The following is a 15,187-nucleotide window of genomic DNA, read 5'->3' as shown; positions in this document are numbered from 1 at the left end:
GAATAGTCGGGAAAGAAAAGAGTGATGTTGAGCCTGGGAAGAAGGGGGATTAGGGGGAAGGTGTTTTAGTTTTTGTCTTTGTTTCTCACCATCCAACTCTATTTGAATTGGCAATAAAATAAATTAATTTTCCCCAAGTCGAGTCTGTTTTGGCCATGACGGTAATTGGTAAGTGATCTCCCTGTCCTTATCTCGACCCATGAGCTTTTCTATCTTACTTTCTCCCCCCATCCTGTTGAGGAGGGGGAGTGAGAGAGTCTGGCAGCCAGCCAAGGTGAACCCACCACCAAATGTAATCTCTCTTGCTCATTACTTTCAGATCTTGGCTTAGATGGATAAGGAACTGGCTGGAAAACAGTAACGAGTGGTGTTCCTCAAGGGTCTGTACTGGGACCAATACTATTTAATATCTTCATCTGTGACATAGATAGTGGGATTGAGTGCACCCTCAGCAAGTTTGCAGATGACACCAAGCTGAGTGATGCAGTTGATTTGCTAGAGGGAAGGGATGCCATCCAGAGGGACCTTGACAGGCTTGAGAAATTACCCATATTGGATAATCTGATTTTGTAGGAGTACCTTGGGGGCAGTGTCAAAGCAGAACTTCTTAACTGGGCTCTGTCCAAGTTGACTCCTATAGAATCACTGAAGTGTCTCCGCACTGGGATATCCAGTGTTGCAGATTTCAGGAGGGTTCATATACTCAGACACAATGCCAGCAACATTTTGTGTATTCTCAAATAAGTTTACCCCTGAACCAGAAAAGGCTTCCTGTAGAAAGATAAAGCCAACTGGAAATTTGAAGCCACGGGGAGGCTTTCTAGTTTTACCCTATTTATTTCTTTGCAAACTTGCTGTGTTTTCCATTAGAACAAAATGGAGAAGCGATCATAAAAGTACGGACCCTTGAGGGACACCACTCGTTACTGGTTTCCACTTGGACATTGAGCCGTTGACTATAACTCTTTGGATGTGGCCATCCAGCCAGTTCCTTATCCATCTAAGAGTCCATCCATCAAACCCATCTCTCTCCAATTTAGCGACAAGGGTGTTGTGTGGGACCATGTTAAAGGCCTTACAGAAGTCCAGGTAGATGACATCCGTAGCTCTTCCCTTGTCCACCGATGCAGTCCCTCCATCGTAGAAGGCCACCAGATTAGTCTGGCACGATTTGCCCTTGGTGAAGCCGTGTTGGCTATCCCTAATCACCTCCCTGTGTTCCATATGCTTCATCATAACTTCCAGGAGGATCTGTTCCATCATTTTTACCAGGCACAGAGGTGCGGCTGACTGGTTGGTAGTTCCCAGGGCCCTCCTTTTTACCCTTTTTAAAAAGGGGTGTGATGTTTACCTTTTCTCCAGTCACTCGGGACTTCGCCTGACTGCCACGACTTTTCAAATATGATGGGGAGTGGCTTGGCAACTACATCAGCCAATTCCCTCAGGACCCTGGGATGCATCTCGTCGCGTCCCGTGGACTTGTGTACGTTCAGGTTCCTCAGGTGGTCTCAAACCTGATCTTCTCCTACGATGGGTGGGACTTCATTCCCCCAGTGCCTGCCTTGAGATTCAGGGACTCGAGAGATGTGGGAAGAGCCAGGGAAAGCTGAGGCAAAAATATTGTTGAGTACCTCTGCCTTCTCCATGTCAGTTGTCACCAGATCCCCTGTCCTATTTATCAGGGGGGTACAATTTCTTTTGTCTTCCTTTTCTGGCCAACGTACCTGTAGAAGCCCTTCTTGTTATTCTTCACATCCCTTGGAGAGACCTTGATTAAGAAATTGTCCTTGATGCACTCCAAGAGTCTCCTGGACCGCTTACAGCTTGCTGTGCTGCTCTTCCAGCGGATGTCAGGGTGATTGAAGTCCCCCAGCAGGATCAGAGCCTGCGAGCGTGGTGCTTCCCGTAGCTGAAGTAAGAACACTTCGTCAACAGGCTCTCCTTGATCGGGTGGCCTGTAGTAAACACCAGCCACGAGGTTTCCTTCGTTGGCTTGGTCCCTAATTTTTACCCATAAGCTCTCAACCTGTTCATCGCTGTTTTTCAAAGACAGCTCTGTGCAGTCAATCCATTCTTTTACATAGAGGGCAAACCCCCCCCCCCACCCCCTTCCTTGCCTGTCCCTTCTGAACAGTTTATAGCCATCGATTGCAGCGCTCCAGTCGTGCGATTCGTCCCACCGCGTTTCAGTGGTAATGATCAGATCGTAGCTTTCTAGCTGCACAGTGGCTTCCAGCTCCTCCTGCTTGTTACCCATGCTGCATGCATTGGTATTGAGGCACTTCAGCTGGGCTACCTACCTTGTCACCTTTTTAGAGGAACACAACCTAATTCCTTTGTGGCATTTCACAGGTGTTTCCCTGTTGGTTCCTAATACATCAACAGCCCCTGGCTCTTCTCTGTTGCTCAAAACCGCATCCCCTTCCCCTGCTAAGTCTAGTTTAAAGCTCTCCATATCAATGGCTGCCTTTAAGCTTAAAGTATCCATGTTGATTTACCAATTCAAATTATATTCATAGCAGAGTCACAGATTAAAAAGGCTTTGTTGTTATACCACTGATTAACATTCTTCTTCTGAATGCCTTAGTTTTTCTTTGAACCCCTCTGCTATTGTCTACATCTTTAGTTCATCAGGTATAAATAGGATGGTATATAAAATAAATGTGATATAGTCCTCAAGGGTTCATACTCATAATTATTTGCCTTTATTCTCTACAAGGCTGGGAAGTCTATTGTCCAAGTGTGAGCATCACAGTATAGAAAGATGCATTTGGGAGGAACGATCACAGGAGACTTACTTCTTTCTGGCTCTAATGTTTTTGGCTTGAATAACACGGCTTCTTTGTCATCTTTGTAGCTAGTCTCAAGAAGTAGCTGCAGATGGGGAAACCTCAATAATGTCTGTGTCTCAACTGCATTTTCAGGAGGAGGAAGTTGCGAATCACTTTAAGCTAGAACTAATTGAAATGCCTAAGGTTACATAGGGATGTTTTCCTGAGGTTTCCTTACAGAAATACCCGCTCCTTATGTTTAAAATAGGCCAACAGACTGACTTAAAACAAGGTGGAGCTTTCATTTGTTTATTATATGTTTATCTTTTAAAAAGGTATACTTTTAATATTGTGGGAGTTGAGAATAAAAATTTAAATTGGATGTCAGGATTTTACATGGGGGGAAAAAAAGGAAAGGGTTGAATTTTTTGATGGTTTTTTTTTCAAGGAAGCGTGTGAAAAGTAAGAAGAAATAGGCTCAATATGATATATACCTTATGCATTATATTCTTACCTTTCACCCTCTATCTCTCGGTAAATTTGTTAGTTTAGGAACTGCCTTCATTTGTACTTCAAATTACCTAATGATTGCTTCAGTTTAAATACTGATAATTAATATCATTCATGTTGTTTTGTTTATAGATGCTGGTCTTTGGGTGTAGTAAGAATAAATATCCATCTCTGTCACTGTCTTGCTGCTTGATTAAGGCTATAAATTAAACCATACATATCTGTGGCAAATTAAACTGCCCTCATTTTAAAAAACTGTAAACACATAATACAGCCCCTGAAGCAATTCAGCCTTATAAATTTATCCCAGAAAAATGAGTTTTATAATTGCTCTATCTATGTATCAGTACAGAGCCTGCTTATTAACCATTTTGGAAATGCACAATTCTCTTGTATGCATCATAGTGTGGTAAAACAAGTTTGTTCATGCCCCGAGGTTGACTGCTAGGTTAACGTGTTATCTTTTGGGCTCAATTTTTCTGGGTTTTTTTGTTTGTTTGTTGTTTGTTTGGTTTTGTTTTTTTTAAAGGGACATTTAGACAGTCTTTAGAAGGTAAATTTCCTTCTTTATGTAAAAAAATTAGAAGAAAAGGATGTTTTGCAAATAAAGTAAAACTAAAAATACATCTGTGAAACATTCCTGTTAAAATATTATTTCCAAAATGAGCGTGAAAAGTAGTTCCCTCAATTTGAATTTACAGTAATTGAACCTATTCTGAGCATTTTTAGAATTTACTTTAAATTTTTCATCTTAGAGTCCTCTTCCATATGCCTTATCTTCTTCACTTGGTATGGCTCCATAGCAGTTCTATTGCAATAATGTTTTCTTATACTTGGTGTGCAGCGTACAAAGGTGTTCCTTAAGTGGGGTTTTTTTGATACTATTTTAATCCAGTTAATATTTCAAAGAAAATAACTGTTTATACACTACAGTTTTTAAAAGAATGCCTGTGTAACTGAAGCGATGTATACCGCAGTGGTTTAACTCAAATCACAGGAAAAACCTTGTATTGTTGAAGTAATATGTATTTAAGTAGTTGAAGGCTTGAGAAAATGTGTTAGGATAACAAATGAATGAAACATGCTCTACAATAGAGTAGTTTCATAACTTACTACCAGCACTATTGTGAGCACAGAAAGGAGAAGAGTCATGAGAGACTTCTCTTTCTTACAGTTGAAAGGTTTATGGAAGCACCAGTCTCGATTGGTTATGATAGCAGCCTTGTTAGACTTGGAGAGCCCATCTCCCTCTCCCCTCCTTTCTCAAACATTGAAGGATTCAGCAGCAGTGCAGGTCAAAAAGAATCAGGGTTAAGTAATAATTCCAATTTGGAAGTCCAGGGAAATCTTAAAATCTGGTTGTGGGCTAATATTTTAAGTATACGTGCTTATTTTAGTCATAAGGAACAATTCCATGAAGCAAGAAAAAGTCCCGTGGAAAGAGAGATTAAGCTAATTTGTAGGTTAAAAAAAATAATAAATCAGCCTCAACTTTTAAAAATATATTTTTTTACAAATTGTGTTCATAACAGATCTTATTAAGAGTAGAGGAATAAAATACTTAAAGCACAACACTTGAATGACTGAACATTGCTCTAACTTACCCAAGCCCAAACCAGTTGAAATCAGCAGCGTAGAATTTTTTTCACTGACAGTTAAGTAGTTTAGTCAGTTTTCCTTTCTGTTCTTAACCAGGATTATAGAAAATAAATATTCATTATCAAATTTTCCTTTTAGATAAACGAATTGGTGGATGCCCGTGATGTCAGCATTGGAGCCTGGTTTGAAGCTCATATAGAAAATGTTACTCGAGCAACAAAAGGACATAAGAATGGTAAAGCTCAAGTAAAGAGTGGCAATTCTTACAAAAGGACTAATGGAAACTTAAGTCAAGATCATTCTAGAGAGAATGTAAATTATTTGGACAGTACACCATCCACATCTTACTCAGACTGCATGGACACTGATGAAGAAGCTATTTATCATATCAAGTATGACGAGTAAGTGCTTCTGATATTATTTTGAGGGCATCATATGTTATGATTTGGTGTGTATAAACAAAGAATTTTGTTGAAGAAACTTGGAATCAAAGAGAACAAGTTCAATATTGCAACCAAGGAAAGAAATATTAAAAAGCCATAATGTCTTTCAGTCAGATATAATGAATATCCTGAGAGTAATGAGGTTTTTTTCTTTTATTCACAAATTCCTGTCAAGTATTAACTTTATCTTGACTTTATGAAACTCAGAATCCCTACCTCTAAGGAAAGGAAACTATGCATTGGATTTTTCTGGACTTGTTTTTCTATGTAAAATAGAAGTTAATATTTTCTTTAAAAACTGCTCTGCTCATATTCAGTTCCTTCCATTGAAGTCTAAACAAGTGTTTCATGGGAGCAAATTCTGGTGCTTGAATTGTTTAAATTTTGTTTTAAGAGTCATATTTATGCATGAGATGACAGGTCTGCATTTCACGTAGAAGTTTCTTGTAGAGAATCTGGTGACTGGGAACATAAAATCAGTTCTGAGCTGGAGTGAAGGTACAAAGGGGTTTTTTATTTTTTAAATCTGTGGTACAAGCAAATTTCAGAACCTACGACAGATGTGCTAGAGTAGAGGCTTTGTGCCATAAACTCAGTGGGATTTGCAGGGATTTCTCATCACCAGCTTTTGCACTGATGCATTCACATAAATTGGATCCTAGTTTTTTAATGATGCCTTAATTTGCTGAAGCAGCTAACTAGGCTTCTAAACCAATGGCATCAATGAGACTTTTTTATTACAGAGAACAACAAAAATATCACACTTTGGCATGTGAGATTAAAGGTAAAGGAACATACGTTTACTTTACACAGAAGCATATTCAGTATTAGTCTTGTTGAGGATAAATTCAATTCAAGTTTTCAAAATATTTATTTAAGTATCGATTTCAAGTTTTGTTGTTTTTAATAATTACAATTTAAACCGGTTTTGCTAGGGAAAAAACAAGAATGTTGAAGAATTAAGCTGAACATCTTTTAGCTGCTCTTGGCAATACTAGATACAACTTTTCTTTATATACTTACCTTGGAGGATAATATAGCTTTTATCTGAACGTGGAGTTCAAATGCAGTTTTATATCTGCAACCATCAATTTTTTATCTGCAGATATGTTTGTCCACACACACAAAAAATAGATAGCTACAGCGTTGAAAGCAAAAATTTACTTAAAAAATTATTGAAATACTTAAATTCAGAACTTTCTCACAACTTTAGTCACCCAGTATCATTACAGTTGGACTAGATGATCGTTGCAGGTCCCTTTCAACTGAACTATTCTAAAAAAAAAAAAATTGTCTCTAAAATGATAGATAGGCATCACGGTATGCTTTCAAAGACCTGGTTCTAAGATTGGTTAATTGTGTAACATCACAGAAGTATTTAATTGAGCAAAGGGCAAAAATTTGAGAGAGTGTGTTTGTAATTATTGGAGTTAAATTATGTCCCTCTTTTGTAGATAGTGTCATTTTATGCGAGTTAGAGATTCGAGGGAGAAGCCACCTGTGAAGCAGAAAGTATAGTCAAGCTGATCTGACTCGCATAGGTGTACCTATGCTTACAAAAACGTCAATTTTACTTCATGTGTACCTTAAGATCTAGCATTTCCAGTAGATGCAGACAGTCATCTTAGTCTTCCTATAACACGACCTGTCACAGGTTTGTGTTCTTAGCCAGTGACCATCTTAAAACATTATGTCTTATCTAATTTTGCTTATGTCATGTTCATTTACTTGATTGGCCTGAAATGTTAAAAGTTTGAGCTTACGGGGAGAAAAGTTATTTTAAAACTTTCTAGCAAGCAAAATCTATGCATTTATCAGCTAATAGAGACTTTGGTACAAGTTAACAGCCTACATATGACAAAACACAAGACATCATTTGTGACGCTTTGTATTTACCTTTCAACATCCCACTTCTTTGTTCTTTGAGTGGTAGTTAACATGCACATTCACGTGGTGGGTGGTTGTGCATGCACTCATAACACTGGCTTCAGACATTAGTCTTTTTGCCTTTTTGGTATCTGTAGAGCCCATCAAACACAAGGGAGGAAGAATACATGGATAAATAGGGTAGTGTGTACTGTGCGTCCTTCAGTTCTCAGTTCCAGATGTTCTTATCCTATTTGCCATCTCTTTGTGCTTGTTCTTTGAGGTTCATATTCTACTATTAGTTCCTATTTCTTCTGTGCATGGTTGCTGTTCCTGGATGCTTAGGTTTGGGCTAGGCTGTGTGACACCAATCCACCTTGACAGCCTTTTTTTACTGTGTTCTTCAATGAAGTAGCTCATTTCTCCTTCCTTTTATCTCCTACAGCAGATGATTTCACCCTGGCTGAAGGGCTTTAAGCTCCTTGCCCACAACAGGAGCATTCCTGCCAGAGATGGAAGCAGTTGCTTTTTCTGCTTTGGGAAACTGCATGTCTCTGACAAGCAACCTGCAGATGGAGACTATAAGACTGGTGCCCATAAAACCATCAAAATGTCTTTCTTACATTATGGAGAAGACTATGGGGTTTGCCTCTGACACAGATTGACAGCTGCTCAGATCCTCACTGAGATCATCTCAGTATCTAGACTGGTCCTCCTTCACTGCTTGTTTTATTATCCAGTCTAGAAAAACTGTCCACCAAGAAGGCTACGGCTGAAGGACAAGCCTGTTGTAATGTTTTGAGATGGGGTTGGGAACATGGAGTAGACCTACGCTTTGTTTCTGAGACTTTGTGTTACGGCAAAGATCCTTTGATACCCAGCTGTTGTGGCAGGTCCAGTCTGACAATACATACACACAAAAGGAGGGGGGGGAGGAATCAAACATGCATTTTCTTTCTGTTTATGTCTGGAACTGACTACTCAGTGATGTTTATTCAGGAGATAGATACTGGAAAGCTATTCACCCTTGATCTCAACATGAAGCCCTCCACTGTCATAGATCTAGTTCTTTGGACCGAGCTTCCTAGTACAGGTCTATTTCTCCTAGCTGTCTTCAAACCCCAAAGATCCCACAGGTCTCCACTTAAATGGAGATCTAGAGCTGTTTCTTTCTTTTTTTTTTTTTTTTTTTCCCTCCAGTTGTCCCATTAGTATTGACACTGGTCAATTCAAGAGCAAGTTGAACGTTGTCCGATATAATATATCTCGCACCTCTGTAGTCAAGAACCTTAATCAGCTTTATTTATACTGGAACATGATTGTGTTTTTCTTGGGGGGTGGGTGGGGGGAGAAGATCATGCTAAGAGGTCCTACCAACCTCCTTGTAGGTATTGAAAGGCTGCTATTAGCTGCCGCCACCACCACCCTCCTGCCAAGCTTTTCCTTTGCCTGACTGAACAAGCCCAGTCCCCCAGCCTCTCCTCACAGAGCACATCTTGACAGCCATCTTGACAGCCCTCCACTGGGCTAACGCCAGCTTGTCAGCATCTTCCTTGCATTGAGGGACCTAAACCAGACATAATATTCTAGATATGATCTAACAAGCGCTAAGTAAAGGGAAATAGTCACTTCCCTCAATCTATTGCCTATGCTCCTGTTGACACGGCCCAGGATGCTGTTGGCCTTCTTTGCTGCCAGGGCACGCTGCTGGCTCATGTTCAGCTTGCTGTCTACCAGGACCCCCAGGTCCTTTTCTGCAGAGCTGCTACCCAGCCAGTCACTCCACAGCCTGTATTGTCACGGGGGGTATAGTGGGTTGACCCTGGCCAACAGCCAAGTACCCACACAGCCACTCGCTCACTCCCCTCTCCTGCAGGACGCGGAGAAAGTAGAAGGAAGGCGAGAAAACTTGTGCATCGAGATACAGTTTAAAAGGCGAAGCAAAAGCTGCGCGCGCAAGCCAAGCAAAAAGAGGAATTCATTCACTAATTCCCATCAGCAGGCAGATATCCAGCCACTTCTTGGAAAGCAGGGCCTCGGCACACATAACGGTTGCTTGGGAAGACAAATGTTCCCCCCCCTTCCTCCTCTTTCCCTGAGCTTTTATTGCTGAGCGTGATGTCACATGGCATGGGATATCCCTTTGGTCAGTTCAGGTCAGCTGTCCCAGCAGTGTCTCCTCCCAACTGCTTGCACGCACCCAGCCTACTTGCTGCGAGGGCAGAGTGAGAAACAGAAGGCCTTGATGCTGCACAATTACTGCTCAGCAATAGCCAAAACACTAGTGTGTTATCAACACTGTTTTGGTCACAAATCCAAAGCACAGTACCATACAGGCCTGCTATGAAGAAAGTGAACTCCATCCCAGCCAGACCATGTACAGGGGGGTTAAGTCTCAGGACTAACCCCTCACAGTTTATTCCTTTAGTACAATACATTGCTCTCTGTTCACCTCCCATTTAATTACACCACCTGTGTGTCTCTATCACATCCCTGAGACTCTTATGGCAGTGGTTTACATATTGCTCTGCTAATATTTCCTCTACATCCAGTTTTAATTGTATGGAAGCAATCCTTCTCAGTTTCCCCCTTCTAGTTACTAGTACCATGAGATCAGCTGCTGGATCAACCAAACCCAATCATCAAGGAGGCTTTAGAACTCATTATGAAGGTTACAAAAAAAAATAAAATTAAGTAGTTACATAATAAGTGAAACTTAATGAAGATGAAGACTCTACAACTCTAGCTTCACTGATGATCCCAACTGTGCTCTAAACTATCACCCATCCATGTGGACAAGTTCAGCTATAAGATCTTGTTATTCCACTTTTTAAATTAAGACATGCCATACTAATATAATGGCTGAAATACAGATACTCTAATTAGTTTGACCTCTGACAGACTACTTTGAGAATCACAACTCAGTACAGGCTCATTTTCTCTGCTTCTCAGGTAAACTGTTTTCCACAAATGGCCAGAGCAGAGACCTGGTGCACTCACAGAAGTAGAAGCACACTAAGCAGGATTTAATTAGTATCAGCTTGTTTTAAACTCAAACATAAGCACAATGATATAGCATAATTGGTAAACATATAAGCATTATTGCGCCCAGGAAGAACAGTATTGCATTGGTAGTAACAGACCACATGCCTTATGTTAACTGTGCAAGATCACAGTTAGCCTTGTTTATAAACTTAGTATGAGAACTAACTGTGTGAACCAGAGCTTGGCATTAGGTGTCTACTACTGGGAAAGTAGTCCCTGCCCCTGCTGCACCCCCCAGCACTGTGCAGTATGTAGTCCAGGGACAGAGGCCAAAGGCTAAGAACTGTCTGTCTAGAAACTCAAACATCCCACAGAAGTACAAGATCTGAAATTGGGGGGGGGGGGGGGGGGGGGGAGAGAGACAAGACAAACAAGTCACCTACTTCTGTTCCAGCTTCCCTTGTCAGAGCTCTGGAGCCCGATCACCTCATGACTAAGACCACTGAGGATTAACTACATGCAATCAACTTCATGGTACTGCATACTCACAACTGACTTATATGTATGATATGATTGTTAAGAACTGCCTGCTTTGAATATGTAGTAATAAGTAAAAAGTTAGACATTACCACAAAATGTGTTGTTAATGTACATCAACCTAGTCAAATTTTGTTTTAAACTGACTTACCAGTCTTCTAAACACTCCCATTAGTGATCTGTGATGAGATCCTTAACAATACACATTAACACATACATATGCTGACTCAGACATAACACAAAAGTAAATAAGTTATTCAACTTCAAGACCAATGCTGTTTGCATCTGGCTTTGTCAGAGCAGCATGGGTTTCTCTGCATCCATCTGCTTCGACATGCCCTCACAAAACCTGGCTCCCATCTGTCTTGTGGAGCAGTAACAAGATTGCTCAAAACACAACCAGCATGACACAAAACCTATTTGTTTCCTTTTGGTTTTAAGTACATTTCGGATTGCAAGTTCACACTCTAGTCATGAATGATCACCTCTTGGCAATAGAAAACTGTTATTTCTCATGGTTGTTCCTGTTCATACAGGTATATGCTTCATCTGTTATAGGACAGAAATCTTGCCCCATCTTACATTGCTCAACTTAAGCTAGCATTGCCATGCTCATTTGTAGTAACATGTCCCATCTTAAGAATCAAGCTCCCTAAAAATACAACACATCTGATACTCCTTTTTTTCCCCCCTCATATAACATTTATGCCTCACTCTAATACTCAAGCACTGTACATACCTCATTTATGTAAAGCAACTTAAAAGAAGTTACACCTTTCATCAGCAAAAATACAGCCCAAGACAATCTCTTTGGATAAAGACGTGCCCCACACCGATGAGGGGAGAAAGTATCAACTCACAGAAAAACTTTTAACCAGTGGTCCCCAATACCATTAGAACCAGGTGTAGATTAAGTACTTCTTGAGATATCAGCTACAACTGACATCCTTCTCTGTAAAAAGCTGTTTGCAGCACCTAAAAGGACTAGGACGCTAAACTCACGCGCAGCTTCAATACAAGGGAGCCAGGGAGTGCGAGGAGATGCAGGCTGCCGCTGCGCCTTCCCCCCCCCCCCCCCCCCCCCCGCATAGTCGCATACCCACCTCCAGGAAGGATTCTAACGAGTCCTCTGTCTCTCCTCTTCTGGTGGATGGAAGGAGTTCAGAGTCCACAGTCCCCAAAAACCCTTAGTCTGAGATGTGGCACCTAGGCCTTGGAAACCACTTGCAGCGCACACAGAGAAAATGTTTTCCTTATACCCAGATGGGGCACCGAGAGGGCAGGAACCCAGGGAAAACACCTGCGTTCTCTTGCCTGGTCGAAAAAGTAAAGCAGGGGATTTCCTCCCCTTCACACCCCACTGTCTGCTCTGTCACTTAGGTGCGATAAGCTGAAGGAGCCTCCCTCGGTTTGGGCGAAAAAAAAGAAAAACACAAAGGAACCTCATTAGTACCCGCTCACTACTGCAGGGGGTGGGGAGGAAAAGTATAGAAAGAAACCAGAGTTGGGCCCAGAGCCTTTTGTCATGCCGGGCAGCTTGTCTTCCCCCCTTGCCCCTCACCACCTCCTAGGCTCAGTGAGAGGAGAGAAAACAAAAGCCAGAGATCCCAGTATGGGAGGGGATGAGGAGCTTTGCATCCAGTCACAGAGAGCAGAACATAATAAGGGGAAGATGACATAAAAGAGAAGCTCCCCTCCACCCCCACCCACCAGGTCTCCACCTCACCTGCTTGCCCCGGTAGAAGAGGCGCTGGCGGTCGGGGCTCACACAGAAGGTCTTCTGGATCTTCTCCCGCAGACATTCAATCTTGGTGAGACGGCTCAGATCATCAATAGTATGGGTCTCAGTGCCGTCTATGGTACGAACTTGGATCCACATGGCGTGCGCCTTCCACTATAGCTCAGCCACCCGCGGTGAAGGGAAGGTCTTGTTCTCCGAGTGCGTGATAACGGAAGACAGAACAGGCGTTTCCCTCACTTCTTTGTTCAGCTCAATGGAAGCAGGTATTTTGAATCCCGCCGAACAGACACGAGCCTCCCCGCCCGCAGGCCTCGCTCAGAAGGGCACGGAGAGGTAAAGGAGACCTGACCCAATCCTCGTCTACTCCCCAAGTGTACCCCGTAATCACACAAACAGAACCGTAAGCTCTCCAAGCCAGCACAACACGAGGCAAAGTCTGGCGGGAATCGCCACAGGCAGGTCTAACGAACACCACCAGGAGCCATCACCAACCCTCAGAGAGCGTTTACTAGCTGCTACCGCTCTCGTACAAGGGTCACGGCGCCAATAGTGATCTCGCGAGAGCCCTCAGCCGTAAAGAGACAACATTGGGAAGTGGGGGGAGGATAGATAGCATCATTACCTCTCCTTCCGCATTCGGCTTTACACAAAGTCACGCCCAGCCCCGCCCCGCCCTGCCCTTTGAGCATTCTCTGGCCGGCATCTTTTTTCCTCCTGCTCGGTAGTTGTATCAAGGACTTGGGGGGGGCGGGGCGGGGCGGGAGGGAGATAGTTTAGTGCGCGCGTAGAGAAGCAGCCATTATCATTCCTATGGGAGCCAAGCGGGAGCGTCTTCTCGTTCCCTCACAGGGCAAAGCGTCTCTAGTCTCAAGGCCTGCAAATTATACCAATGACATAGGAAGTGACTCTGTGCTTCCACCTTTCCCTTTCAGACACACACAGAGTCAGGACCCAGCATGTCAGGTGTCACAGTGACACAAAAGCATGGACCTGACATGGCGTAAATAAAAAGCAAGTAAAACTGCTTTGCATCCACTGATGAAATCTAGGCCCCAATGTTTCCCAGTACAAAAGTGCCATCAAAACCTCAATTCAGCCAGATTTAGCTCTGCCTAATAAATCCAGAATAGATTTGTCTGCTCTTATCATATTAGAAAAGTGCAGATGTGGGCCAGGACAAAAAGATCAAGCCTCCTTTTTTAACACAGATCAGATGTGTGGGTTTTATTTTCTACATTTTTGCTCAAGACTCCAAGTAACACTGAAAAAGTCTGGACTTTTCATGTATACTGGTAAAATGGTACTGTAAAAACATATCTGATGCAGTACCTAGTGAGATTCAGCTTATGGATATAGGTCTCTGTGATGCTATTATACCTGGGAGCATTGAAGCCTACATTTTTGGGCAGAGTTCGCAGCAGCTTTGTTGCTTGAGTAGTAAAACTTTAGAGACTGAGATAACAAACTGACAGGTTCCAGATGATAGAGATGTGTTTTTGTGACTTTTTTTGTATCAGGATGATATCAAAGATCCCTGTATATTAATTTCAGGTCTGACATAATTCCCATTGTGGCCTTGGTTGAGTTACTTTTAAGGCCTGATTTATGAGTATTAAGCACTTGCAAAGGCAGCTGAAATAAATGAGAGTTGCTTAATCCTCCTGGAAATCTGTTCCTTGCCTTTTTATCTCCATTGTTCCATCTCTGTTGTTGAGATAACACACACCTTCCTGTAACTATACCTACTACAGCACGACACCAGAGTGTCAGAGAGACACAAGTTCAGAGTTTGGTTTACAGCTGCTTGGTGGTGTTACAAGCTCCAATTCAAGTAATGTAGTGCACGTGATCTAGTAAAATCTTTGTGTGCCAGCCTTCTTGGCTTCCCTGAAACATTCAAAGATAATTAATGCAGAGGAATACAGTAGGAATGTGGGTTAATAGTCATAACTAAAAAGAGATAAATCAAGCTGTCTTCAGCTTTGCCCTAGTTCCACTCTACCACCACAGTAAAGGGAACAGAGTCCCAATATAATCCCTTTGCAGTGTCTTCTGTTTTGCAGATCACAATCTTTCTCTTGAAGCTACTGCTAACAACAGAATGTGTCTCTTTTCTGGAGTGGGGAGAAAAAAGTTCTGGAGGGACTCTGAAATGGGGTCAGTTTTAATGGGTTAGAGGAAATAGAATCAATATTTTGTGGGAGCCTATGTTGAAAGCACAGAATCAGCTTTCTGGAATAGGAAACACCTTTTGCTAGAGAGACAGAGACTGAAAGAGGATCAACCTGCTACAAAACCATATCTGGAAATCCATTACCTGGTTGGGGTTGTAAAGAAACAGAGATCAGGTTGCTGGCACAGGGGTTACTGATTAGAAAGATCACATTGTTATGGATTGATTGTCGGTGGCCTGTTTTGTAACATGCAAAGTGGAATTAGAGACTAGAATATAAAGGGAAAGAAAGAATGTAAAACGTATTTGACTGGTAGCCTGTGAGAGGATGTGAAAAGGGGAGGTTATTGGGGAGGTTAGAGGAAAAGTGAGCTAGTTATTTAGCAGGTGATAATGTCCTGATTGGGTATGCTAGTGAGAAAATTATGTACTGATAAAAGAGAAATTAATTGAGCAGCATAGTATGCATTATGGACTGGAATGAGGGTAGCAGAGACTAATTTCTCAGCAGAGAAATTACAGGATGGGCAGATCAGATGGCTGAGCCATCTGATGTATTAAG

The 15,187-nt window shown here is 42.0% G+C and overlaps 1 protein-coding gene across 1 annotated transcript in view; it reads right to left on the bottom strand.

The window, feature by feature from the left end:
- Positions 1-12,590, bottom strand: part of LOC127027963 (E3 ubiquitin-protein ligase UHRF2-like) — a gene marked incomplete at its 3' end in the record, with an annotated part of 98,908 nt that extends 86,318 nt beyond the window's left edge. Inside the window, exon 1 of the mRNA XM_050913806.1 lies at positions 12,438-12,590. Coding sequence (XP_050769763.1) covers positions 12,438-12,590 — 153 coding nt within the window. The remainder of the gene's footprint in view (positions 1-12,437) is intronic.
- Positions 12,591-15,187: the final 2,597 nt, after the last annotated feature.

Source organism: Gymnogyps californianus, unplaced genomic scaffold (assembly GCF_018139145.2).
Source record: "Gymnogyps californianus isolate 813 unplaced genomic scaffold, ASM1813914v2 HiC_scaffold_111, whole genome shotgun sequence".
NCBI classification, from domain to species: domain Eukaryota; kingdom Metazoa; phylum Chordata; class Aves; order Accipitriformes; family Cathartidae; genus Gymnogyps; species Gymnogyps californianus.
This window is presented reverse-complemented; position numbering and strand designations above follow the sequence as displayed.